General features: G+C 34.0%; 1 protein-coding gene and 1 pseudogene across 2 annotated transcripts in view; both read right to left on the bottom strand.

Annotated features, from left to right (window-relative positions):
• GBE1 (1,4-alpha-glucan branching enzyme 1) overlaps window positions 1-27,626 on the bottom strand; it is a 295,070-nt gene that overhangs the window by 83,126 nt on the left and 184,318 nt on the right. The window contains exons 8-10 of the mRNA XM_079923113.1: window positions 14,553-14,668; window positions 6,886-7,013; window positions 2,465-2,563 (exon numbers count right to left, since the gene is read on the bottom strand). Of these exons, the coding sequence (XP_079779239.1) occupies window positions 2,465-2,563; window positions 6,886-7,013; window positions 14,553-14,668 (343 nt within the window). The remainder of the gene's footprint in view (window positions 1-2,464; window positions 2,564-6,885; window positions 7,014-14,552; window positions 14,669-27,626) is intronic.
• LOC307186791 (large ribosomal subunit protein uL18-like) lies at window positions 24,649-25,675 on the bottom strand (annotated as a pseudogene). The gene has a single exon. The product of its transcript is annotated as a large ribosomal subunit protein uL18-like (transcript).

Genomic DNA, 27,626 nt, shown 5'->3' with positions numbered 1-27,626 from the left:
AGGAATAGACTACTGATACATGCAAGAACCTGGATGAAATCCCCAGAGAATTCGATTGAGTGAAAAATGGCAATTCCAAAAGGTTACATACTGTATAATTCCATTTATATAACATTCTTGAAATGAAAAAATTATAGAAATGGAGATCAGATTAGTGGTGGTCAAAAGTTAAGGAGTGACTGTGGGAAGAGGGAAGTGCGTGTGGTTATAAAGGCAACATTTGGGAAACTTGTGGTAGTGGAAGTGTTCTATATCTTGACTATTCCATATCACTATCCTGGTTGTGATATTGTATTATAGCTTTGCAAGATGTTACCATTGGGGAATACTGTTTAAGAATTCACACCAGATCTTACTGTATTATTTCTTACAACTGCATGGAAATCTACAACTATCTTAATATAAAAAGTGTAATTAAAAAAAACTATATATAATGAAAAATACCAGATGCTCAATAAATATTTGGTGGAATTAATAAATGAATGAATTCAATTAAATACCTATATTACCTTTACATGAACACGTCAGTTATTAGATAATAAAAATGATCAAATAAAATGAAAGAAGATACAGCAAATTTGGCATATTTTAGATAGGCAAATATTTGTTCAGCAAATGACTAAACTAATATGATATCCCAAACTACTGATTTTGAGCTCTACAAGTAGCAAATGGTAAATAATTTGTTTCTGAACAACAAAAACATGAATGAAATCTAGCATTCTAATCTAACGCATACTCTATGTGTAGATAAAATGCGTGACACATACATTCTGAGTAGTTGTCATTTCTATCAATGCTCGTGTGTTTTATTGACATTTGAAGGGATGATAATCATTTATGGAATTTTTTTTTAAATGCACAAATTATAAAAGGACTGGAAAGTCACTGAGTTTTTAAAAAAATATTATTTTAACTATCTCGTCTTATTAACTAAGGCTCCCACTTTGGTGATGAAAAAAGATGTTAAGTAATTACATAAAACAGAAGATGAGATCTGTCTTCAGAGGCTTTACAAACTACAAAGACCAGATGGCCATATCCTAAACAGAGGACAATACATTTTTTTCTAATTATATGACGTACTGCATAGTATAGTATCTTGAGCATACAAGGTACTGAAATGTTTAGTAAGTTAAATTTTTTTTAAAACCTGACATGATTGCTCAGAGAAGGAAATATCCTACTGTGAGCCATGACTGACTGGAAAATAATTCTGGGTTGATGTACACCTTGAAATATCCTGGAATTTGCCCAAAGACTGATGAAGGCTTTTCAGTAAAAAAAAAAGTAAGATTTGGCACTTGTGAGGGGAAAAAAGTCTGTGTGGAAGATTAGAAATAATAAAAGATGGTGGGTGGATAAAGAACCTTCAACTAAGGTAAGAAACTTGAAGACCACAGCATTTTTTTAAGGTAACAAATACAAAGCAACTTTCCCAGGTATTAAAGTTGGAACACACATTTGTTTGTTCCTTTGATTTTTAAGTCTAATCGCCTCTGTAAAACCCTTGCTTTTCGACCTGACAATGTTTACAAAATCATTATAGATGGAGAAGCGGAAGTTGTGCTGGTAGAGTTTTAATGTCACAGCTGTGCACTGCCCAAATTACCTAGGGATACAGAAAAGGCAATTAAGAGATGATTACAATAACTATTTCCTTCAGAGTAGGCTTTATGTTTTTTCTGTGCAAAGTTAAGCTCTTCTACCGTTGTGATCTCATGGCACCTGTTCATGTCTGTACTAAAGGGCTTAACAGAAAGCAATGATTATTTGATACGTATCTGACTCCTTATACATATTCAGCCTATGATTAAAGACTTGGACACTCAGAAATGTTCTACATCAAATCTATGTAACAACTTTAGTCTTTTAGACAAACATAAAATGAAACAAAATATAATCCAAACTACTTGAACTGTCATTAAATTTAATAAAATTGTATTAGAAATCATATGCAAGGTGTCATGTACAATTATTCATTCCTAGTGCCTAACACATGGTAAGGGCTTTTAAATGCTAAATGAAGGAATGGATAAATCCAAATCTGTTGAGAAAAAAACCATACTATGAAGCAAGTACTGGGAATTAAGGAGTGACTTCTACATTAATTGATGATTTGCAGGCAGAAATGGATGCGTTGATGAAGTTTAATGTGTTTTAAATATAGAACACCAAACTTTCATATAATTGCATTGATAAAGCAAAATTCCATTTACACAGATAACATTATAACAATCATATTTTCTCTGTGCCTGTATAATGCAAGTGTGAATACTTTACATTAGAACTTTTAGAAGTTTGAGAGGCACCTTATTAAAAAGCACAAGAAGCAACACCCTAATGAGAGAATACTTCAATTATATCTGTAACTACTGATCACAACCAAGAAATAAATCAAAGAAATAATAAATAAACCAACATAGTATCCGCAGGAAAATTTTTTTTTTACATGAAACCTTACCTGGATCCATTTATCTGGAACTGCCATGGCTAATCGATAATCAAAGCCAGCCCCTCCCAGGGAAATTGGAAAACACAGAGCGGGCATTCCTGATACATCCTAAAATAAAGAGCATCAGAATTATCAGTTCATATTGCTTAAACTTTTACTATATATTCTTCTGACAGTAAAATCCAGGCCAAGAAATACAAACAATAAATAGGGGCGAATACTCTTGGAGTACTTTGGTAGCATAACTGTAAAAGTAGATAAAATTGTGATAATGTATCTCATTTCCCAATAAGATTTTGTGTAATGCTTTTCATTTCAGGACAAATTTGATCTCTTTTCCTTAGTAGCACATAGAGAACACAAAATAGTAAAAGTGTTATTGTTGAAACATAGCTTCTTATACTAATTTTTGAGTACTATATTTATTAACTACTTCTTTCATCAAATATAAAAATACATGTGCCATATATCTGTTATTCTTGTTCTCTTTGTATACAGCATGGACATATAGTGTATTTTGTGAGAACTTAGCTTCTGATGAAATGGAAAGTAGAGTTAGCACACTAAGAGCGAAGAAGCAAGATGGCTTTCACTATAGTCAGTTACACTTGGAAATGGTCTTTGAGGTTATCTAGTGGATTCTCTTCATTTAGAAGATACAGAAATCGAGGCTTATTGAGGTGAAGGGATCACTAAAGACATGTTTCTCCATGGTAGAGCCAGGACTCAGACATCTGGCCTTTTGACAGGGTCTTCCTACTGTCATGACACCACTAGATTATCAGTAATCAAATAAATATACAATCAAACAGATAAGTAAAAAAATAATGGTACAAGGACCCAAATGCAACAAAATACATTATTATAACAACTGTGGTAAAATATGGGACAAGTACTAGTAATTCTAACTCCACAATATCTTTCCAATAAATTCTTTTCCTTTGCTCCATTTCTACAGACACTATCTTATTTAACCTACATTACTGTTTGCTTCAACCACTATGTTTCCAAACAAAGTTCCCCATCTCCAGTTTCTCTTTACCCTAATTGCTGCTGAAGAGTCTGCTCCTATCACTGCTTGCCGATAGCTTTCAATAGCCAACAATAAAAAACTCAAATTCTTCAATTTAAGATATAATTCAACAATTATACTTTAAGTGTTGACAATATAGTTCACTATTTGACTATCGGCTTCCTCATTCACTGTTAAAATTTAAGATCCATGGAGCAGGACTTTTGTTGCTGTTGCTGTTGCCATTGTCCACTGACATATGCCAGGAATCTAGAATAGTAGAAGAGTCGCTGGCATAAGGCAGGAACTCAGTAACTCCCTGCTGAGTGAATGCATGAAGGTGCTGCCAAGGATTTCAAGATACATAAGACATAATACTTGACTTGCTGGATTCATGAACTAGGACCTAAATGAACATGCACACACATACACTTATCACGAAATGACAACGTGCGTGGCTGTCATAATTGTTAGCTGAAGTACACAGAAAGTGCAAGGAAGAGACCTCTATCTTTCCATCGTTATTTTTACTATTTCATTTCAAATATTCAATACCTCATCCACTTTGAAACATTTACTCTTCCCTGTACTTGTCACAAGCTTTTCTGTGTGTGTCATCGCCCAAATTCTTTGGATCATTTTCCTTACTTCCTATGAAAGACTATACTCTGAGCTATACTCTGACTATACATACTCTGAGCTCTCTGAGACTTAACTGCTTCTTCTTCCACGACACCTCATCCTCAAACTTGTCCCACAGAAAAGCTGGAAAAAAAGAAACATATGACCTCTCTGGACTTCCAAAATATGTATTAACTGTTTTCTAATGGAAGAGAGCTACAGTTAAATATAGTACATGGTGGAATATATCCATAAGAAAGTATTCGTCAATAATATCTTATTTCTACATACTTCCTTAGAGTTTATAAAAGTGAAAAAAGATGAATTAAAAAAAGTGAAAAAGGATGAATGTTTAACAGAAAAGAAACCATTTTAAAGAATTATATTTATCAAAATATGTCACATTTTCACAGATATGATAGGTATTCAGTTCAATTCCTTATAAACACTGGCTGAATATGTATTAATCTCAGGCACCTGTGTTAGGCACTGGAATTACGGACACAATGCCTTCCCAAAAGAATTTTCGTAAGACCCAGAGTTTTCCTAAGACTAGTGATAAGATGACATTAAAGATCAAAATAATTTTTCTCAAGAAAACATTAAGGTACAGTCTATATTCAGTCTACAGGTAGTTTTAGCAAATAGTTTGAAAGGAAATAGAATCTGCTAAGAAAAATATTTGGACACCAATTGGTCGTAACTCCTAAATCTGACTACTAGAAGGCTGCCCCATTAATGCATATGAGATATTTCTAGCTCTCTTCTGGAAGTACAGAGTTAATGACTATTCTTATAAAATCTTAAAAGAAAAAAAAAAAGTAAACATAATGGTCACTAAAATAAATATGCTTTAAATATAAAGGAGTTGATGCTTACTGACATAGGATATTAAAATGATCATGTATGTTTCAAATGAAGTTAAAATAGTTTTAATTCTTTAATATCTAAAGATGACTCATGACTATTCCAGAGGGGTAAAAAGCCTCAGTTATGAAAAAAATATTTTTAATTAATACAGCAAATATAACCATGTATAATAGTTGATATACAGAAAAAAGTCTTCAATTTTAATAACTATTATTATAAATAAATTCAAATTTCTACTACAGGACTTTATTATAACATTGCATTATTTATTCATTACACCACATTCCTTTCTTAAAAAAAAAAGTTCATGAGGATCAATTCCACATTTTGAAGAGACTCCCACTAGACAGAAAAGTGATGTATTGAAATTGAAGTAGTTTTCAATTTAAGTAGAATAAATTGAAGATACATCTTGTTTTAAAAATATCTAAAACCAAGTAATATAAAGTAGGCTAAAGTCCCCAAGTTTCCTTGGTAGAAACACTGATAATCAGACAAGAGCTCCCTAGATGATGAAACTATTTTACTTGAAATGAATGGAAAGATCAATGTAACAATTTTAAGTTTCATGTATTAAATAATTACTTCTTTTTCTTCAGTACCCACTTCTGATTTGTGCTGTCATTAATTGTTTGTAGTAATTTGTTATATATAATGTCTCGGCTTCAAATTGCCATAAATATAATTGACAAAACTAATTATTTTTTTTGATGTTTAACAGATAATATTAAAATATATAAAGACAAAATAAAAGTTTAAAAGTACTAATTTACATTAAAAAATATTCAGCACAGAAAGTGTTAGCATAAGTACTAAAAAGACTTATAATTTATGACCAAATATAGGTAGGTAGAGATTGTGAAACAATACAGAGTATCAAAATGGCATTGTAATTGTGGGGTTTTTAAATTTTATATGAAAATTTACTCCAGGAATTTAGGATCTATTGCTCTATTCCTAGAAGATATTTAGGAGGCAAAAGGTCTCTGTTCTCGATCCAGAGATAAACCAGGAAATCATATCACCTAGTTTGAGATTTGGAGTTTTGAGAAATGATGTATAGAAAAAAGGCTATACAAATAATAAACACTACAGGAAGGAGACTGTCACTACTGCATATCATTCCAATGAACAAAATGCCAAAAATGTGAAAATACACCTTAACTCTGACTCTTTCAATAGCCTTACTACTTTTATATGCCAACCACTACACTTTGTATAGAACAGTTTTAACACACTAAGTTCAATTTTAATAATAATTCCTAGTTAGAGGACTCACAAAACCAGAGGGACTTTACTACTAAATATAAATTAGCATAAGCATTTAACAAACTTCTTAATTTATCAAATTTATCACCAAGAGGGGAATTGTCAATTATGCATATATCGAATTATATCATTACAGTGCAGCTTTGGGACAGTTAATCATGAACCTTCAGTAATCATGAATAACTAGTGAACATTTGGCAATTTCAGAGCAATAACGTAAACAAGAAAGGTAATCGCATCAGAACAAGAGAGGTTTCAGAGAAGCTCGCAGGCAGTGATCCATGCCATCTCTAATGATTAAACCAGAAAGGAAAAAAAAAATTAAACAGCCAGACGCATATTAATATTCAATTCTTTTCTGTGCTGAAGGTCACATGGCAAAAGGACCTGTCCACTGATTAGGGTATTTTACTTTCTAACCACTGGCAGTTTCTTTTTTAACAATGGAATAATGACAAGTAATTAGGGTACATTATCTGATAATAGGAAAACAGTGAATTCTGAATAATGTGCCATCCACACAAGGTAGCTGCACTATAGTCAGGGTATAATTGCACTTATGCAATTACTGACAACATAGAGATCATTCAAATATTGTATGCTGATAAAATGTTCTATTTTAAAGGGGGTCAGAGGGTAGAGATCATTATAGCTTTACCTCAGCTATTGTTATAGAATCTGGATACAGCGTGTGAACCAAATGATTTGCCAACATGATATAAGTCAAAGCGTCTTCATCTACTTCTAGTCCAAAATACTCATGGTAGTCACCGGAAAAATTCTGACCTAGAGAACAGAAAACCAATATGGATGCATCATCTTAGCATGCAAGTCTTAACTCTGCACAAATGCCTCCACCAATTAGATGGTTGATATCAGTTTTGTTATCATAGCAAAATGTCATGAGCCAGCAATTATATGATTTAACTTACAAAAGTACTCCATATCTACATTCAAAGTTCAGACAATCTTGAAATTCAATTTTTGTTTTACAAACACAAACAAAACCCCTGTGATTTAAAATTTTAATTTAATTTGAACTGAATTTTACAGGAGAAAAATGAAGTAAAATGATACCAAAGAGGGCTTCCCTGGTGGCGCAGTGGTTGGGAATATGCCTGCCAATGCAGGGGACACGGGTTCAATCCCTGGTCCGGGAAGATCCCACATGCTGTGGAGCAACTAAGCCCGTGTGCCACAACTACTGAGCCTGCGCTCTGGAGCCCGCAAGCCACAACTACTGAGCCTGAGTGCCACAACTACTAAAGCCTGCGTGCCTAGAACTCGTGCTCTGCAATGGGAGAGGCCACGCAATGAGAAGCCCATGCACCGCAACTAAGAGCAGCCCCTGCTCGTCACAACTAGAGAGGGCCCGAATGCAGCAACGAAGACCCAACACAGCCAAAAAATAAATAAATAAAAGAAATAAATTAAAAATTAAAAAATGAGACCAAAGAGATTCATAAATTTTGTTTTAGATACATTTTTTGTCACACTAAGAGATCTTAATGTTAGCTAGCTCCTATTCAATCCCTCTGAAGAAAAGGGAGGATTTTGTCTGTCGGTGGGCATTTAGGTTGCTTCCATGACCTGGCTATTGTAAACGGTGTTGCAATGAACATTGGGGTGCATGTATCATTTTGAATTATGGTTTTCTCTGGGTATATGCTCAGTAGTGGGATTGCTGGGTCATATGGTAATTCTATTTTTAGTTTTTTAAGGAACCTCCATACTGTTCTCCATAGTGGCTGTATCAATTTACATTTCCAGCAACAGTGAAAGAGGGTTCCCTTTTCTCCACACCCTCTCCAGCATTTGCTGTTTGTAGATTTTCTGATAATGCCCATTCTAACTGGTGTGAGGTGATACCTCATTGTAGTTTTGATTTGCATTTCTCTAATAATTAGTGATGATGAACAGCTTTTCATGTGCATCTTGGCCATTTGTATACTTTCTTTGGAGAAATGTCTGTTTAGGTCTTCTTACCATTTTTGAATTGGGTTGTTTGTTTTTTTAATGTTGAGCTGAATGAGCTGTTTATATATTTTGGAGATTACTCCTTTGTGCATTGATTCATTTGCAAATATTTTTTCCCATTCTGAGGGTTGTCTTTTTGTCTTGTTTATAGTTTCCTTTCTTGTGCAAAAGCTTTGAAGTTTCATTAGGTCCCATTTGTTTATTTTTGTTTTTATTTTCATTACTCTAGGAGGTGGATCAAAAAAGATCTTGCTGTGATTTATGTCAAATAGTGTTCTTCCTATGTTTTCCTCTAAGAGTTTCATAGTGCCCAGTCTGATGTTTAGGTCTCTAATCCATTTTGAGTTTATTGTTGTGTATGGTGTTGGGGAGTGCTCTAATTTCATTCTTCTACATGTAGCTGTCCACTTTCCCCAGCACCACTTATTGAAGAGACTGCCTTTTCTCCACTGCATATCCTTGCCTCCTTTGCCATAGATTAGTTGACCATAGGTGCGTGGGTTTATCTCTGGGCTTTCCATCCCATTCCACTGATCTATATTTCTGGTTCTGTGCCAGTATCATATTGTCTTGATTACTATAGCTTTGTAGTATAGTCTGAAGTCAGGGAGCCTGATTGCTCCAGCTCCATTTTTTTCCCTAAGGACTGCTTTGGCTATCTGGGGTCTTTTGTGTCTCCATACAAATTTTAAGATTTTTTTGTTCTAGTTCTGTAAAAAACGCCATTGGTAATTTGAAAGGGATTGCATTGAATCTGTAGATTGCTTTGGTAGTATAGTCATTTTCACAATATTGATTCTTCCAAACCAAGAACATGGTATATCTCTCTATCTGTTTGTATCATCTTTAATTTCTTTCATCAGTGTCTTATAATTTTCTGCATACAGGTCTTTTGTCTCCTTAGGTAGGTTTATTCCTAGGTATTTTATTCTTTTTGTTGCAATGGCAAATGGCAGTGTTTCCTTAATTTCTCTTTCACATTTTTCATCATTAGTGTATAGGAATTCAACGGATTTCTGTGCATTGATTTTGTATCCTGCAACTTTTCCAAATTCATTGATTAGGTCTAGTAGTTTTCTGGTGGCATCTTTAGGATTCTCTATGTAGAGTATCATGTCATCTGCAAACAGTGACAGTTTTACGTCTTCTTTTCCATTCTGTATTTCTTTTTCTTCACTGATTACTGTGGCTAGGACTTCCAAAACTATGTTGAATAAGAGTGGTGAGAGTGGACATCCTTGTCTAGTTCCTGATCTCAGAGGAAATGCTTTCAGTTTTTCACCATTGAGAATGATGTGTGCTGTGGGTTTGTCATATATGGCCTTTACTATGTTGAGGTAGGTTCCTTGTATGCCCACTTGCTGGAGATTTTTTATCATAAATGGGTGTTGAATATTTTCAAAAGCTTTTTCTGCATCTATTGAGATGATCATATGGTTTTTCTTCTTCAATTTGTTAATATGGTGTACTCCTTTGATTGATTTTCATGCATTGAGGAATCCTTGCATCCCTGGGATAAATCCCACTTGATCATGGTGTATGATCATTTTAATGTGCTGTTGGATTCTGTCTGCTAGTATTTTATTGAGGGTTTTTGCATCTATATTCATCAGTGATATTGGTCTGTAATTTTCTTTTTTTGTAGTATCTTTGTCTGGTTTTGGTATCAGCGTGATGGTGGCCTCATAGAATGAGTTTGGGAGTGTTCCTTCCTCTGCAATTTTTTGGAAGAGTTTGAGAAGGATGGGTGTTAGCTCTTCTCTACATGTTTAGTAGAATTCACCTATGAAGCCATCTGGTCCTGGACTTTTGTTTCTTGCAAGATATTTAATCACAGTTTCAATTTCATTACTTGTGATTGGTCTGTTCATATTTTCTATTTCTTCCTGGTTCAGTCTTGGAAGGTTATACCTTTCTAAGAATTTGTCCATTTCTTCGGGGTTGTCCGTTTTATTGGCATAGAGTTGCTTGTAATAGTCTCATAGGATGCTTTGTATTTCTCTGGTGTCTGTTGTAACTTGTCCTTTTTCATTTCAAATTTTAATGATTTGAGTCTACTCCCTCTTTTTCTTGATGAGTCTGGCGAATGGTTTATCAATTTTGTTTATCTTCTCAAAGAACAAGCTTTTAGTTTTATTGATCTTTCCTATTGTTTTCCTTCTTTCTATTTCATTTATTTCTGCTCTGATCTTTATGACTTCTTTCCTTCTGCTAACTTTAGGTTTTGTTTGTTCTTCTTTCTCTAGTTCCTTTAGGTGTAAGGTTACATTGTTTATTTGAGATTTTTCTTGTTTCTTGAGGTAGACTTGTATAGCTATAAACTTCCCTCTTAGAACTGCTTTTGCTTCATCCGATACATTTTGGATCGTTGTGTTTTCATTGTCATTTGTCTCTAGGTATTTTTTGATTTCCTCTCTGATTTCTTCAGTGATCTCTTGGCTATTTAGTAACGTATTGTTTAGCCTCCACGTGTTTGTGTTTTTTACGTTTTTTTCTCTTTAGTTCATTTCTAATCTCATAGCGTTGTGGTCAGAAAAGATGCTTAAAATGATTTCAATATTCTTAAATTTACTGAGGCTTGATTTGTGACCCAATATGTGATCTATCCTGGAGAATGTTCTGCGTGCACTTTAGAAGCAAGTGTAATCTGTTGTTTTTGGATGGAATGTCCTATAAATATCAATTAAATCTCTCTGGTCTATTGTGTCATTTAAAGCTTGTGTTTCCTTATTAATTTTCTGTTTGAATGATCTGTCCATTGGTGTTGAGGTGTTAAAGTCCCCCACTATTATTGTGTTACTGTCAAATTCCTCTTTTATAGCTGTTAGCAGTTGCCTTATGTATTGAGGTGCTCCTATGTTGGGTTCATATACATTTATAATTGTTATATCCTCTTCTTGGATTGATCCCTTGATCATTATGTAGTGTCCTTCCTTGTCTCTTGTAACATTCTTTATTTTAAAGTCTATTTTATCTGATATGAGTATTGCTACTCCAGGTTTCTTCTGATTTCCATTTGCATGGAATATCTTTTTCCATCCCCTCACTTTCGGTCTGTATGTGTCCCTAGGTCTGAATTGGGTCTCTTGTAGACAGCTTATATGGGTCTTGTTTTTGTATTCATTCAGCAAGCCTGTGTCTTTCGGTTGGAGCTTTTAATCCATTCACATTTAAGGTAATTATTGATATGTATGTTCCTATTACCATTTACTTAATGGTTTTGGGTTTGTTTTTTGTAGGTCCTTTTCTTTTCTTGCTCTTCCTACTTACAGAAGTTTTATACCATTTGTTCTAGAGCTGGTTTGGTGGTGCTGAATACTCTTAGCTTTTGCTTGTCTGTAAAGCTTTTGATTTCTCCATCGAATCTGAATGAGATCCTTGTCGGGTAGAATAATCTTGGTTGTAGGTTCTTCCCTTTCATCACTTTAAATATGTCATGGCACTCCCTTCTGACTTGTAGAGTTTCTGCTGAGAAATCAGCTGTTCACCTTATAGGAGTTCCCTTGTATGTTATTTGTCGTTTTTCCCTTGCTGCTTTCAATAATTTTTCTTTGTCTTTAATTTTTGTCAATTTGATTACTATGTGTCTCAGTGTGTTTCTCCTTGGGTTTATCCTGTATGGGATTCTCTGCGCCTCCTGGACTTGGGTGGCTATTTCCTTTCCCATGTTAGCTATGTTTTCGACTATAATCACTTCAAATATTTTGTTGGGTCCATTCTCTCTGTCTTCTCCTTCTGGGACCCCTATAATGCCAATGTTGCTGCGTTTAATGTTGTCCCAGAGGTCTCTTAGACTGTCATCATGTCTTTTCATTGTTTTCTCTTTATTCTCTTTTGCAGCAGTGAATACCAGTATTCTGTCTTCCAGGTCACTTATCCGATCTTCTGCCTCAGTGATTCTGCTATTGACTCCTTCTAGTGTATTTTTCATTTCAGTTATTACATTGTTCATTTCTGTTTGTTTGTTCTTTAATTCTTCTAGGTCTTTTTTTTTTTTTTTTTGCGGTACGCGGGCCTCTCACTGTTGTGGCCTCTCCCGTTGTGGAGCACAGGCTCCGGACGCACAGGCTCAGTGGCCATGGCTCATGGGCCTAGCCGCTCCGCAGCACGTGGGATCTTCCCGCACCGGGGCATGAATGGGCGTCTCCTGCGTCAACCACTGTGCCACCAGGGAAGACCCCTCTTCTAGGTTTTTGTTAAACATTTCTTGCTTCTCAATCTCTGCCTCCATTGTTTTTCCTAGTTCCTGGATTATCTTCACTATCACTATTCTGAATTCTTTTTCTGGAAGGTTGCCTATCTCCTCTTCATTTAGTTGGTTTCTGGGGTTTTATCTTGTTCCTTCAACTGGTACATAGCCCTCTGCCTTTTCATCCTGTCTATCTTTCTGTGAATGTGGTTTTTGTTCCACAGGCTGCAGGATTGTAGTTCTTCTTGCTTCTGCTCTCTGCCCTCTGTTGGATTAGGCTATCTAAGAGGCTTGTGCATGTTTCCTGATGGGAGGGACTGGCGGTGGGTAGAGATGGCTGTTGTTCTGGTGGGCAGAATTCAATAAAACTTGAATCCCCTTGTCTGCTAATGGGTGGGGCTGGGTTCCTTCCCTGTTGTTTGTTTGGCCTCAGGCGACCCAACTCTGAGGCCTTCCCGGGCTTTTTGTTGGTACTAATGGTGGACTCTGGGAGGGCTCACACCAAGGAGTACTTCCCAGAACTTCTGTTACCAGTGTCCTTATCCTTGTGGTGAGCCACAGCCACACCCCGCCTCTGCAGGAGTCCCTCCAAGGCTAGCAGGTAGGTCTGGTTCAGTCTCCTATGGAGTCACTGCTCCTTCCCTTGGGTTCCGATGCGCACACTACTTTGTGTGTGCCCTCCAAGAGTGGAGTCTCTGTTTTCCCCAGTCCTGTCGAAGTTCTCTAATCAAATCTTGCTATCCTTCAAAGTCTGATTCTCTACAAATTCCTCCTCCCGTTCCCAGACCCCCAGGTTGGAAAGCCTGACGTGGGGCTCAAAACCTTCACTCCAGTTGGTAGACTTCTGTGGTATAAGTGTTCTCCAGTTTGTGATTCACCCACCCAGCAGTTATGGGATTGGATTTTATTGTGATTGCACCCCTCCTATCATCTCATTGTGGCTTCTCCTTTGTCTTTGGATGTGGGGTATCTTTTTTCATGAGTTCCAGTGTTTTCCTGTCGATGATTGTTCAGCAGTTAGTTGTGATTTCAGTGTTCTAGCAAGACGGAGTGAGAGCACGTCCTTCTACTCCGCCATCTTGAAGAATGTCTACTGTCTCAGTATTTGTTATTATCCTCATCTCAAAGTGGGAAAGCATGCTAAGTAACTCAGAATGTTTTTCTTTACCATTTCTTGGGCCCTGTACCCATAAAAAGCATATCCCATATCCATGGATTTCAGTTCATTTCACCAATTCCACAATTCCTTGGATAATACCTAGCCCTCAGCACAGCGAGGTTCTGCTGGGGCATGTAGGTGTTTTAATCTAGGAGAGGATATTTTTGAATTTTGTATTGCTTGCCTTTTTCATCCCCTAAGTCAGCTTCTCTCCAAAGTGGAAGATATCAATGAAATCTGTCATGTCTTATAGATTCAACTTCTTCCCTAGGAATGTTTCATGTGGCCAGCATCTTGACTGAGAGCAGTTAACAGCACACTTTGAATATAGCATCTTTTCTTGGCACCCACTTTTTGATTTATACTCTAAAGTCAATTTTTTGGATTGGTTGTTGCCAGTAAATATTTGGTCATTAAAAAAATAATAATTATTCTCCATGTTATCAATTGAAGGATTAGGATTCTGTGATCCCACTTCTCTGTACAACTTTTTAACTGAAGATCTTTGATCCATATTTTTAATTACAGATTAATTTACAATTTAATTTTAACTGAGCACATCTATATTTAAAATATACATATTTTCTTCAATTTTTAATATGCAAAGGAACCCATACATTAACAAATGTTCTCATTTATTATTTTTGTTATTTATTTTTCATTACAAATGCTGTCATGTTCACAGCCTGAGGGTGCTGTAATAAATGGTATCCTTAAAAAGCATTTTTAAAAGAATGCTACATATTAAAGAGAGCATATTATTAAATAGATATATTTCAAAGAAAATCATTATATTTTATTTACTTATAAAATGTATTTGACCCAATCTCTTGCCAAAAAGGGATCAGAGAAAAGACATACACAATGGAACTAATAAAAAATCAATCCAACAATAATGGCTACTGCAGAGACATAACTGAACCCCAAGCCTGGCTGTAATCTTCCAGTAAAAAATAAAATAAAATCATTAGTTACATCTGTAATGTATCAGGTTACCTACCTATTCCATGGTGATGATACAGCATGGATGTAACACCATCAAAACGAAATCCATCAAATCCATATTCTTCCAACCACCATCTTATGTTTGACAGAAGAAATCTTAAAACTTCCCAGCTAAAATATTAGATAAATATATATTTAAGCATAATGTATATAGTATTTTCCTTAATTCTTATACATCCTTTGCTAAGAGTAATAATTAAAATCAAAATCTCTCTCTTAGGAATCATGATGTTCAAAGAAATATATCACATAAACAACAGAAAACTACTAAGATTTACCTCATTTGTTTGATGAAATTCATTCTAATAGGAAAATGTGCTAAATTTCTTTAGCTGCAAAATCACTCAATATCTGAGAAAAACCTAAGGAAAAAATGTGTCAGTCTGGTCCAAAGTGCAGGGACTCTGTCTTGTTCAATGAAAACATACAGTGATTACTACACAGTATTAGTTACTAAAAAAAGGAAAAAAAAAAGAAAAAAAAAAACAAAAACACAAAGTCTGTCACTTATCTCTGAATTTTCATCACGATTTTTCATGTAATATAACCACAGTTACGTAGTTTCTCCTTTCAGAAAATATAATTTCATTATCAATAGAAAACTGCTTTCAGCCTTCAGTGTTTGCTTAAAATATTTCCTTATTCTACAGTTTAAAACAGATATAGTTCAGAATAAAAAGTAAAATAAAAAAGAGAGTTTTAAAATCAACCATATGATAAGCAGTATTATACTTACTGGACTTGTTTTGTGAGGGTAAAAGAAGGAGACCTAATTACTAGAATATACATGTTTAATAAAGTAAAAAGTTCTACAAGTTAAAGAGTCTTATATCCATAAAAACAGAAAGAAAACAAAGAACTGTTATAACTCAATTAAAAACACCACATGAAACAAGGCTATTTTGGACAATTGAAAAGAAGGCATCATCAATTAGTATTTTTTTTTTTAGTCATACAGTTATGGTTGAGTTCTCTATCTCATTATAACTACGGTCTTAAGACTCTAATACCTCATTTAGTTTAATGACAAAGCAGTAATAGTGTACATAATTCCTTAACCCATTTGAAATTTATGTACTTTTTTTAACCTTCAATATATTAAAGAGCCATCTGACATAAGTGGAGATTAAGTCATCACAATCAACTCCAGAATTGTAAATCAAAACTTTGGGGCAAGATGAGTATCGTTGGTAATTAACTGCTTTAAATAAGTTACTTTGAGTTTTGAAAACTTACTCAAAGTTAAGAAATGAAAAAAAAAAACAGAAATCCAAGCAATCCAGTTGATATGAAAGGAAGCCCGGAGGTTCTAGATTGTTAGGTCCAAGCCATGATGAAGGCAGAATATACCAATGTTTCTATTAATGCATATTCATTTAGGGTTTAAAGAGAAAAAATTCTGTTTAACAAAAAGACATGAATAGATCAAAATTGCTCTATTTTTTTGAAGTTTCTTTAAAATTAATAAACTTTATTTTTTAGAGCAGTTTTGGGTTCACTGAAAAATTTAAAGGAAGCATGCCTATACTTTTTTTTTAACAAGGTTGCTATATGAATATTTCAGAAAGAATAAATTTGCATATCAATAATCCTTTCTAAACAATATTTTGAAAAGGTCATACTTTTCTCATTTGATTGGTAATGTATATTTTACTTCTGAAAGGCAAACTGAAAGTTATTTTTAGCCCAAAATACCTCAGAGTAGGACCAAAACCTGTTTAAAAACTAAATATCTTGGGTAGATGTATGAAGATATGAATATGTAAACCAGAGTTCACAGACTGTCCCTGGGCCTGATCTGACATGTATTACTGTTTTGTTTACCTTGCAGAAGGCAGTAGACCCTTGAACAACACAGGTTCGAACTACACAGGTCCACTTATATTTTTTTTCAACAAATATACAGTCATCCCTCCATATTCTTGGATTAGCATCCTTGGATACAAAGCGACCACAGTATTCATTATACTATGCCACTTTATATAAGGGACTTGAGCATCTGTGGATTTTGGTATATGGTGGGGCTCCTGGAACCAATCTTCTGGAGATGTTGAGGGACAACTGTACTTTCAATTTTCAGTTTGAATTTCTGAAGATGGAACATGTACTTTCTGGTTCCTCCCAGTACCTGCAACGCCACATTTTCATACCAACCCTATTGACTCATTTACATCACCATCTTGGGCTGGTGGACATTTACTGTCAATTTCTAACATAAATATTAGACATTTATGTTAGGCAGGTAAACACATTCAAATGTGAAAACTGCATCCTAATATCTACAGAGATAAAGTAAGAGAAAAGAAGAAAAAAAGCCAATGATATTGCAATTCAATAAAAAGCAGAAAAGAAGGTGATGTGAATCTAATTATTAAAAAGAAAATACTGTGCAATATCACATACTTGATTAAGGGCGGAGTTACTAAATGTCCTACTGATTCCTGTTATTACAATATTTAAACTATCTTCTTCTTGACCAAAAGGAGTTATAAAACTATATTTAACATACTTGGCTGTAACTATGTGAGTAGACAGATTCTTGGTATGAGTAAATAGAAAAAGAATTTCCTGTGATAATCAGAAAAGAAACAATAATGAAAATGGAGCATATAATTAAAAAGTTCAAATGGGTTAAAAAAATACTAAATTCTATCCTATGGACCTCTAAAATTCTCTTAACCTGAAACAAAGTCTAAACAACATAAAAATTCTTTACAAAAATCACCACAAGATTAAACAGATAGGAACAAATCAAATCTGTAGTGCTTTCAAAATAATCCATTTTATTATATTTTATGAATATGTAAATCATTAATAAAACAAAAAATAGATGTGTAGTCTGTGGAGATAGAAAAGAGATTCAATTGACCCTTGAACAATATGGGTGTGGGTCCACTAATACGTGGATATTTTTCGATAAATACAGTATCTGTATTTTCATTTTTCAGGTCTTTAAATTAGCGAACTGTGGGGAAAAGTTTGTGTTCAATTAGAGATCACAATATGTGGAATCAAAAGAACTATAGTTTGAGTCCTGATTCTAATGCAAACTGTTTCAGCTTGAGTGAGTCATTTGTCAATTACTTTGTTTTTGAGGCAGAGATAGCAGATGTGTATTTCAACTGAGCAGGGGTAGGTGCATCTAAACCCCAAGTTGTTCAACGGTCAACTGGACACAAAATTTTACAGGGGAGTAAACTATCTAGAATGAAAATAGTAAAGAAACAAACTCTAGAACATTTTGTTTTTTAACAAAATTTTGGGAAATACATTCAGGAAAAAAATCACATCTAAAATTTTCAAGTTAGTAGCAGTAAATAGAAAGCAAAAGTTAAAAGTATTAATTATCTGGTTATACATATTTTTTAAAACTAGATTATTTTAAAAAGTTAGTAAAAAAATCGATCTTATAAAGGTAACATTTTATAAATAAATAGCCTTTGTTGTTCAAGAAAAAATAAACTACCAGTGCAGGAAATAGGGGGAAAGACAGACTCATAATTATGTTCCCAATATTTCTGTAGTCCAAATTTTCTCTTATCATTTTAGCATGATAAATCCAGACGGATAAATTCACTCTATAAACTCAGTGTCCTAATAAAACTAATTTAAAACACAGGTTGCTTGCACTCAGATCACAAAAATTGGGGCTTTCAAGACCTAACAAGACAGAGAACCAGGAAGACTGAGGTCTGAGTCCCTAAATAACCAGACCGTACACGTGAGTAATTGCATGGACACAATCCAGAACTCAAAGTTGAAAAACAGCAGGTTTTAGAGGGTTTACAGTATCACTGGAATAAAGATGTAGCTTTCTTTTTTTTTTCTTACACTACGTAAACATCTAACTTAATGTTAACAATGTATTTAATTATTATATAAATATATTTATCCCAGGTCACTGAAGTTAAATTACAAGAGGAAAGCTGTGCCGGGAGCCCTCCAGACAACATCCAGATTTAGTGATTCATTAGGGGACCTACAGGAGTAAGCATATAGTCATGCTCATGGCTATGATTTATTACATACAGTAAAAGGATAGAAAGCAAAATCGGTAAAGAAAAAGGTGCATGGGGCAAAGTTCAAAGGAGTCTAGGTGTAAACTTCCAAGAGTCGCCCTCTCCTGATAGAGTCACACTTAATTCCTCTGACAACAAACTCACAACACTTGTGAAATGTCATCTACCAGGGAAGCTCGTGAGAGACTCAGTTCTCAGGAGTTTTACTGGGGGCTGGTGAAATCTTAAATATATGTTAAAAATCTAAATCTAAAGGACCTCCAGTTGAGGTACTCTGTTTTGCACCCTACTTTTCAGCAGTCACATGTACGATGCAATTATTAAGCTTATACATGAATGAAATCGTTCACTGAATCTAAGCTTTGCCTTATAAATAGAACACCAGAACAAACTTAAGGAATATACACCAGTGAAAATATAGATTTCTGGAAGACGTCTATTACTAATCCTACTATCATAAATTTCAAATTCAGCACCCATAAATTGCATTTTTCCTTCTTTGAGGGGCTGAGAAGAAGAGTTAGGATATATTCCAAATTATGACTGAATTACAAATATTACTCAATGTGCTCTGTAGTAATAAATGAACTGAATCATCTCAATTGAATGGTTTGCCTTGAGTCAAAGTAGGAAAACGTCTGGCAAAGGGTACGATAGAAAAGGCAATTTACTTTTTCTACTTCAAAATGTCATCAGACAGCCCATGACACAGTTAATATATCCAGTTGATTAGAGTCCCATAAAAATATAAAGCAGAATTTAAGAGTACAGTTTTACTTTGGTTTGCTACAGCAGACAAGGTGGGGCTTTGATTTTAAGATTATTCCACTGACACAAGGCTTTTAAAGTCTGTCCTTAAAAACCACAAAGTAGCCTAGTTTCCAAACAACTGGAAGAATTTGATGCTAACAAATATATACTTAGGGACCAGCTTGAATGTATTTGAGAAGTAACCTTTTTTAGTTATTAGCTTTCTATCTTAAACCAATTAACACATAAATTAGAAACAAATACTATGTCATATATACTGCCTAAGATCGATTGATTAGCTTACTCATATATTTTATGAAGCAAAAACAAAATCCCTAAAATCCAGAAAAAGATAATGAAATGCACTGACTTTCCTGTGAATCATAAACCACTAAAAATGTTGAAATCACAGGTGTCTGATATAGAAACTGAATATGTCAATGAAAAATATATAAATTTAAGGATTTCTGGCAATCAAAGTAATCAGTCTAATTGGTTTGGATGTCTGAAATATTCAACCTGTAATCAAGGAATGATGATTTATTAAGATAATTTTGTCACACACATAATTCTAATATTAAGGTTTTTAAGAAATATCCCTAAAATCAAAAACTGTTGATTTGTCTCACATTCTGCCAATGAACTTTATAATGAAATAAAACATAGTCAAATTTTCTTGGCAAGCAAGTATAATCAGATGTAACCATACTTATTAGATGAAGTTACATTTTGTAATTCAAAACTATTTGCCTAATGTATTTATTTGTGGCCCTGAATAACTTCTAGAATTTTCAAAATCAGCCACTTAGACCACTGGATGTTACTAACCCCACTAATATTGCATACAAATAAATAGGAGACATTTTTAAGCAGTGGTCAAATATCAAAATATGAAGAAAAATTATATATTCCTCTTAGCTATCACAAAGTCTTTGAAGCTGAATGGCTATTAACATACATCATAAAACCATAAAGCAAAAGTTACATGTTTTGATCTGGGTATTTCAACTGAGGCAGCAGATTAACCTTAAACAAAGAAAGTACTTTGAGACTTTTTCTTTTATAGAAAAATATGGCATGTCAAATAGAAGGATAGAGTCTTGAATCACAATAACATTTTTTTTTAAAGGAAGATACTCTTTTTAAAGGAAACTAACATTTTTTTAAAGGAAGATACTAAAAAGCAGGTAACGTCTTACTACGTACTCTATTTTTAAAAATAAAAAAACCTCATCTATCAGTATAATTTTACTATAACTAGTCAATAAAGGGAAAATGCTATAGTTTTGCTTTTTACTTTGTCAACAGAAATTATACTGTCAGTCAATTGGAATTGATTGAGAAAAATTTTAAACATCAAAAAGTGCAAAAAGTGCTTACTCATATCTCGTACAACATAATAGTGTCATCTATAACAAAATGTATCTAGGTCTTTAGACAGTATATTGAGGCGACTGTATATATTAATTTCAAACAAAATTAGATAGCAATAAGCACACAACTTAATGAGACAAAGTATTAATCAACTACTAAAAATCTGTAATAATATAAATTTCAGAAATGGGTTTTTATTATAAAATATGATTTTGAAGTTTTCTTTTCAATATCATGTTGTTTTTTTTATTTCAACCTGTACAACTTTATTTTATTTAAATTAATATACTGTTTAATCATATTATATCCACTGAGCCCTGGTTATCTACATTCATTATTACAATAAAACATTTTCTTCCCCTTAAGGCCTAAATTGTACTTAGCTTATTAAATATTGAATTAAAATTACATCCATTTATATTATCTGTAAGTTTAATCAGGTATTCTCCAGGAAATAAGTAGGAAAGGATGGCATATTACACTTTCATATGCTAAATGTTTCCAATTATACTTTTCCTAAAAAAAAAAAATACTCGAGAAATGTTCAAGTCTCTCTTTTCTCTAAATTTATATTCTTAACAAGCTTGGTTACCTTCTCAAGTAAGATGAGAAAAATGCAAACTTCGAGGGGAGTGTGTTTGTCCCTGTGTATGTGTGTGCATAGGGGTGGGGAGCAGAGTGGTAAGGGACCAGCAGTGAAAGCAAAAGTGAAAGATTTTCAGTCTGATACAAAAAAAGAGATAAATCTAAAATAACTAATAACCCACTCTGATAATGATTAATTACTCTGAATGATTAAGAAATTAATAAGTTTTCATACTATTTATTTTTATTTATTTATTTATTTTGCGGTACGCGGGCCTCTCACTGTTGTGGCCTCTCCCGTTGCGGAGCACAGGCTCCGGATGCGCAGGCTCAGCGGCCACGGCTCACAGGCCCAGCCGCTCCACGGCATGTGGGATCTTCACGGACCGGGGCACGAACCTGTGTCCCCTGCATCGGCAGGCGGACTCTCAACCACTGCGCCACCAGGGAAGCCCCATACTATTTATTTTTAAATCAGTTTATATTTCTTTGCTTTCTCATAAAGATTGTTACCAAAGGTGATTTTTCAAAGCATTAGAGCTTATCAAATATACTATTAAAATTTGGACAAAACTTAGATCTTTTTCAAAGTAGAGGGTGCAAAAAAGCTGAGCATCTCAAGGTCCAGAAAGCAGAAACCCAAGCTAAATCATCCTCTATAATGAAACATAGGGGAGGTATTGTATGAAATTATTACATATCTCATCTGAACAAGGTGTTGCTCTTCTACAGAACAAATCACTATAGGTTAGCTAATTACATATACATACATACAGGTACACAGATACACATCCATCTTTTCCAAACAAGGTTAAAAATTCAACCTTACCTATAGAATGAAAATAATTATTGCTCCAGATCAAAACTGACAGTGACTTAAACATATAGAGATATACATTATTGGCAAATATTAAACTATAATTGGTAATCAGATTTTAAAAGCTTATTTTAATGGTAAAAGTTTGGAAACATTAACTATTTACATATTTCTCATTTTTCAATTTTTCTCTTCTGATTGATTTATTTCTAATAGATTAACTTGATATTTAAGTGAACTATTATAATATTTCTATTGTAGAAAAATAACTCATAAACTTGATAATTTTCCATCACTGTATTAAAATTTGTAACTAGATATATAATGTTTATTTACTTATATTTAACCAGCTTCATTTCAAAAGACTGACTTGAGGTTAACTTAAAGATAAATACATCTAGGCAGCATCAAAAATAAATGAGAAAAATACAAGTGAAGGAGAACAAAGATCTGTAGATAAACAAGTATAAAGCATCTGGGAATTAATTTTCTTTTCTAGTCCAAAATAATTATGATTTTATAGACTATATTGACTACAAGAGGATTTTCCTTGACTACCAATCCTAAATAATTAATATTTTAAGACAACATTCAAGAAAAATACTATTATAGTTTATATAAAGTTACAGATATTTAGAATACTAAGGAAGTTGCAATGCAACAATGTACTCTGAGACCAGAAATGGATAAGCACTCTGGGGAGGAGATGAGTTGGGGAATACCAGTTGTATAGGGATAGAGATAAGGCAAGGGAAAAAAGCAGCACCTAGTTCTTCAGAAAATGTTATGTGCATGCCTGTGTGTGCTTTGTGTGTGTGTGTGTGTGTGTGTGTGTGTGTATGTGTGTGTGTGTGTTCTGGGGGTGGGAAATTGAGGAAAACTGTATGGGAAGCTGCTATTAATCATATTTAAATTTCAACTATCACTCCTTCAGCAGTTTTCAAATTTGCACTAACCTTGTTAAATAAGATATAGTTCTTTAATGTCTATTTGTACACATTCCTACAAACAAAGGGAATTAGCATTTAGCAGGCTGGCTAGAATAGAACAGAATGGAGAATATAGTTGTTATATAGAAAAGAAAAAGAAATTCAAATTCATTGAATGTCTACTGGCTTCTAGAATTCACACATTACATAGTCTTGCTTAACAAGGCTGTAATGTCAAGTGTGTTTCATGGTTGGAGAATCTGAGAGTTTAAAAAGTTCAGGGTCACCCAGCTAATAAGTACAGGTGGAACTCAACCTTTTGAGTCCAAAACCTCAACCCTTAAGTATAACTGGATAGTGCTACATTCAGCATGACCATGTATAAGTTAATTTTTGTTTTTGGCAATTTCCTTGGTACAATAATTTTTTAAAACCACATACTCATAGCTCCAACATGTGGTCATGTCAGTTGTATGAACTTGGGCAAGGTACTTAGCTTCTCTAAGCCTCAGTTTTCTCAACTGTAAAATGGAAGATAATTTCAGCACACTCCTGAAAGAGGATTAAATAGGATAATGTGTATGATGTGGTTAGCAGTGTTTGATATATAGTAAGGATTGATTAAGGGGGGCATCTATTGGATAATAAACAGATTTTAAATGTATTTGTTTACATGTAAATTAAATTGGAATAGACCAATGTGTTATAATACTTATAATTCTTTTATATTGAAAATAAATATTCTTAAAGATAAGCACGTTTTGGCTAATATCAAAACAAAATGAGCCTGTTTTTTTTTCTAGTTGATTCAGCAGTTGAGTTGTTACACATTCCTTAGAGGATTCCGACTTCCATGGCCACCATCTTGAGCCTTATTTTTTAATTCTGCATTTATTTTTTCTGGAGTAGTGTGGTGTTTACTTATTGGTGCATTCAACAAATATTTCTTGAGTACCTGCTTTGTGCCAGGCTCAATGCTAGGTGCTGGGGTTATAGTCATGAATAGAAAACATACAACACCCATTTTCATGGAGCTTAGAGACTAACGGGAGAGAGAGACATTTTACAAATAATAACACAAATGCATTTAATTACAATAGTGATTAATAACACAAAGAAAAGTATGGTAGTATGACACTATAATGAGAAAGGATCTGTTAATCTAGTGTGGAAAATATGAAGCTAGGCTACTCAAAAAAGTGATATTAAAGGTGGAGGTCTACAGGATAAATTGGACAATATATCATTCAAACTTACTGGAAATCACCATAAATTTAATTCAGGAAAGCTGTCAATCCATTTCTGACAGGCATAGCAAGAATACCTTTGTATTACATACTATCAGTTCTATAATGTAATCTTTAACATGTGACCTCCTTTAAAAATCAATTCTAATACAGTCAACACAATCAGATTTTGTGGAAAGCTATTTATTAAATTAGCCATCAAATAAACAGGTGAGAGCATGAAAAAATAAGAGATGAACATTTTTTATGTGATAATTTTGTGTGGTTGAACCTCTCATATAATACTCAGCTATTCACTTCTGAAATGTTTGAATTGCATTTCTCCAGAATTTTTCTATTTTATTTATTTGTTTATTTATTTAGCTTGGTCAATAAGTTTATTATTGTCTTTATCTGAAAAACCTTCATAGAAAATTGTGGTTTGGTTTATCAGCTCCCAGCGGCTCACTCCTGAGCTCTGAGGAAGCTTGCCTTCTTCTGAGCTACTCCATCTTTCTTTTGGGCATTTGACATTCTGAGATGGTTCTACTTCTTCTTTTAACCTTCTTTCTTGGGCTTCTTCTCATAGACTGGATTCTCTCCTACAGCAGCATGAGCTTTCTTATAATCTCCTCCATCGTGTCTAGAGTCACATTGTTCTTTATGTATTGAGAGAATTATTTCCTGGAAGCATCTTCACCTTCTTCAGTCAGGTAACACAGACAATCTGCAATGTTCTGACCCATGATGTGCTTCCAGTGTACTTCTGCAATGGATTCCTTGCTTTCTGAATCATAACCAGAGTCTTTTGGTACTGTGAGGGACAGAGAAGCCTCCATTCACAGCTCCCTTCAGGGCCCCCAAACCTTTCTTTCAAGTAGTAGTTCTGGCAAGCCCTGCATCCAAACAGCAGGTGAAGGCACCAGGTTGACCATCAGTGCTTTCTGCAATGTATCCATGAGAGTTCATGAACATAAGCTGCACAAACTATCATATCTCCTTCTATATGGAATAAGCAATCTGACAAATGATATCGCTCTCGGTTATACGAACTATCATCCTATATTTGGGTTTCTTGTACTTATTTTTACCCTGGATTACCATGCATTTCTGAGCACAGTCATCAGCTTTAACCTCTCGTCTTCTTCCAAATTCCACTTGGTATCTCTTGAAGTAGGCCTTATTCTTGATAACTTTAATAAACCCCATCCTGCAGAACAGAGACCTGTGCCCACCGCTAGCCACAGACCTGCAGATTCAGCACCTCTGAGGGCGGCAGTGGGGTGGGAGTGGAGAAGTGGCCGCAGCCCGAACTCAGGCACAGTAATTAGCCAGAATTTTTCTCTTTAAGGAGAATACCTTTGGGATAATTTTCTTTCTAGCAAGATACATCTCTGGAAAATTCCCACTTCATGCTATAGTCTCTTTCCCAATTAAGGCTCACGCTTTTCTTGAATCCTGTCCAAACTATTGCCCCCTTCAGCTGAGACTTTGCTCTTTCTATCAGTTTTAAGAAGCCATTCCTTTTTTCCCTTGCTCTCTGTGGCTCCTTAATTCCTAAACTAGCTCTCATATGATCTCTTCTTCTCTTTCTTTTCCTTTTTCTTTTCTAACCTCTTTTTCTCTCTTCCTTTTCTCTCTTGTCAGCCTCTCTTCCTTTTAAATTGTCATTGATAAGGCAAAAGTGAAAGCCCATCAAAAAACTAGCTGTTGCTTGAAATCATTAAATAAATAAATATATTTACTAATTTTGAAAAAATAAAGAAAGCAAGTGCCTTGGTTTGATGCAATTTACGAGAAAATTGTCAGACTTCACGTAATGAACATCAAGGAAGCATTTGTAACACACACACACACAAATAGCACTGAGTTAGGAGTCAAGAAAACTATTCCATCTGATGTTGTAAAAATCAGTATAAGCACATAACCTCTCTGAACCTCAGAGTGATAAGCTTTGACAAGAAGTTATTAGATTATTTGTTCTCCTTCTAACTTAGGATTTAATAAACCTTTTATTAAAGTGAAAGATTAATTCAAGATCAAAAATTTTCTGAGCTTCAGGATACAGAGTAAATAATTTGAATCACTCCACTATATGCTAACATAATCCAGACCTAAAGGTTTATTACATCAAATAATGTGTTTTAGGCAATCACAGAATTCTAGATGATAGGGGAAAATAAACACACATACTCAAAAACACAACCATTCAGCCTCCCTCCCGAAAAAAAAACAAATATAAGAACTATTACCCATTCCTCTCCTATCCAAACTCTACCTATTACTCAAGTCTCAGCATAAGCTTTGCAGAATCTTCCTGACAATTCCTTAATTAGTGTAAAAGAAAATAGGAGATAAACTGGTTCATGTAACCAGTCTTCCCAACACAACAATAAATGTCTATGTGGTAGGAATCATGTCCTATACCTTTGTAAAATTAATTTTAAACAAATTGACCTGAACTGAATTAATAAGGTACATAGAAAGCCAAGAAACTCAAATAAAATCCAACATTAACTCTGAAGTAGTTAAAAAAAAAAAAAAAACCTTGTATACATTACTTAGGAAACTATGTTTTCAGAGTCATTGAAATAGGAAATGGAAATTAAGAACAAAACTCTTGACTACACTGGCATAAATGTAACTTAAATATACTTTTGTAGGAACTTAAATATACTTTTGTAGGTACTTCAGATACCTACAAAAGTGGCTATGTAATTAGTATGATGTAGGCATTTAGGAAGATATTTTCACGAAGAAAACTAAATAAGAAATTATTTACTTGGGATGCTCAAATAAGATTATCCTCTTCCTTTTTCCCCACAGTTTACAATCTTTGTTTAGGGGCCTTTTACAACATGTTTACCACTATGAAAAGTAAAATCATTAAACTCTTCAGTAATCATATTTCCTTATTAATGCATGAATTTGTTTAAGTTTTAACACACATGGGCATTCATCTGAATATATACCCCAATTAAAAATATATATATATATCCAGCCTCTAGTTAGAACAAATTCAGATTGGCCTCCACGTATAGCCTACATTGGAATAAAAATGCTTATGATTAAATATTGAAAATTTCCCCAAACGTTAGATAAATCTCTGGTGACGACAATAAAAGAAAGAAACCACAAAAACATCAGTATCCTTAAGGAATCATCAGCTTCTTTTTGTTTGCTCCAGTTATAAATTTTGCATTTGCACATTGCTGCCTAGATTTTCAAAGGGTTCTGCAATGATTAATTTAACAATCTACCCATATTGCTGTAATATAGCCAAGAACTTTTACATATGTATAATTTATAATATTCATATCAAGGACAGATTAGTGGGCAAAATAGAACCTCCAATAACCAGGACTGTTA

This window comes from Stenella coeruleoalba (genome assembly GCF_951394435.1).
Source record: "Stenella coeruleoalba genome assembly, chromosome: 5".
NCBI lineage: Eukaryota > Metazoa > Chordata > Mammalia > Artiodactyla > Delphinidae > Stenella > Stenella coeruleoalba.
This window is presented reverse-complemented; position numbering and strand designations above follow the sequence as displayed.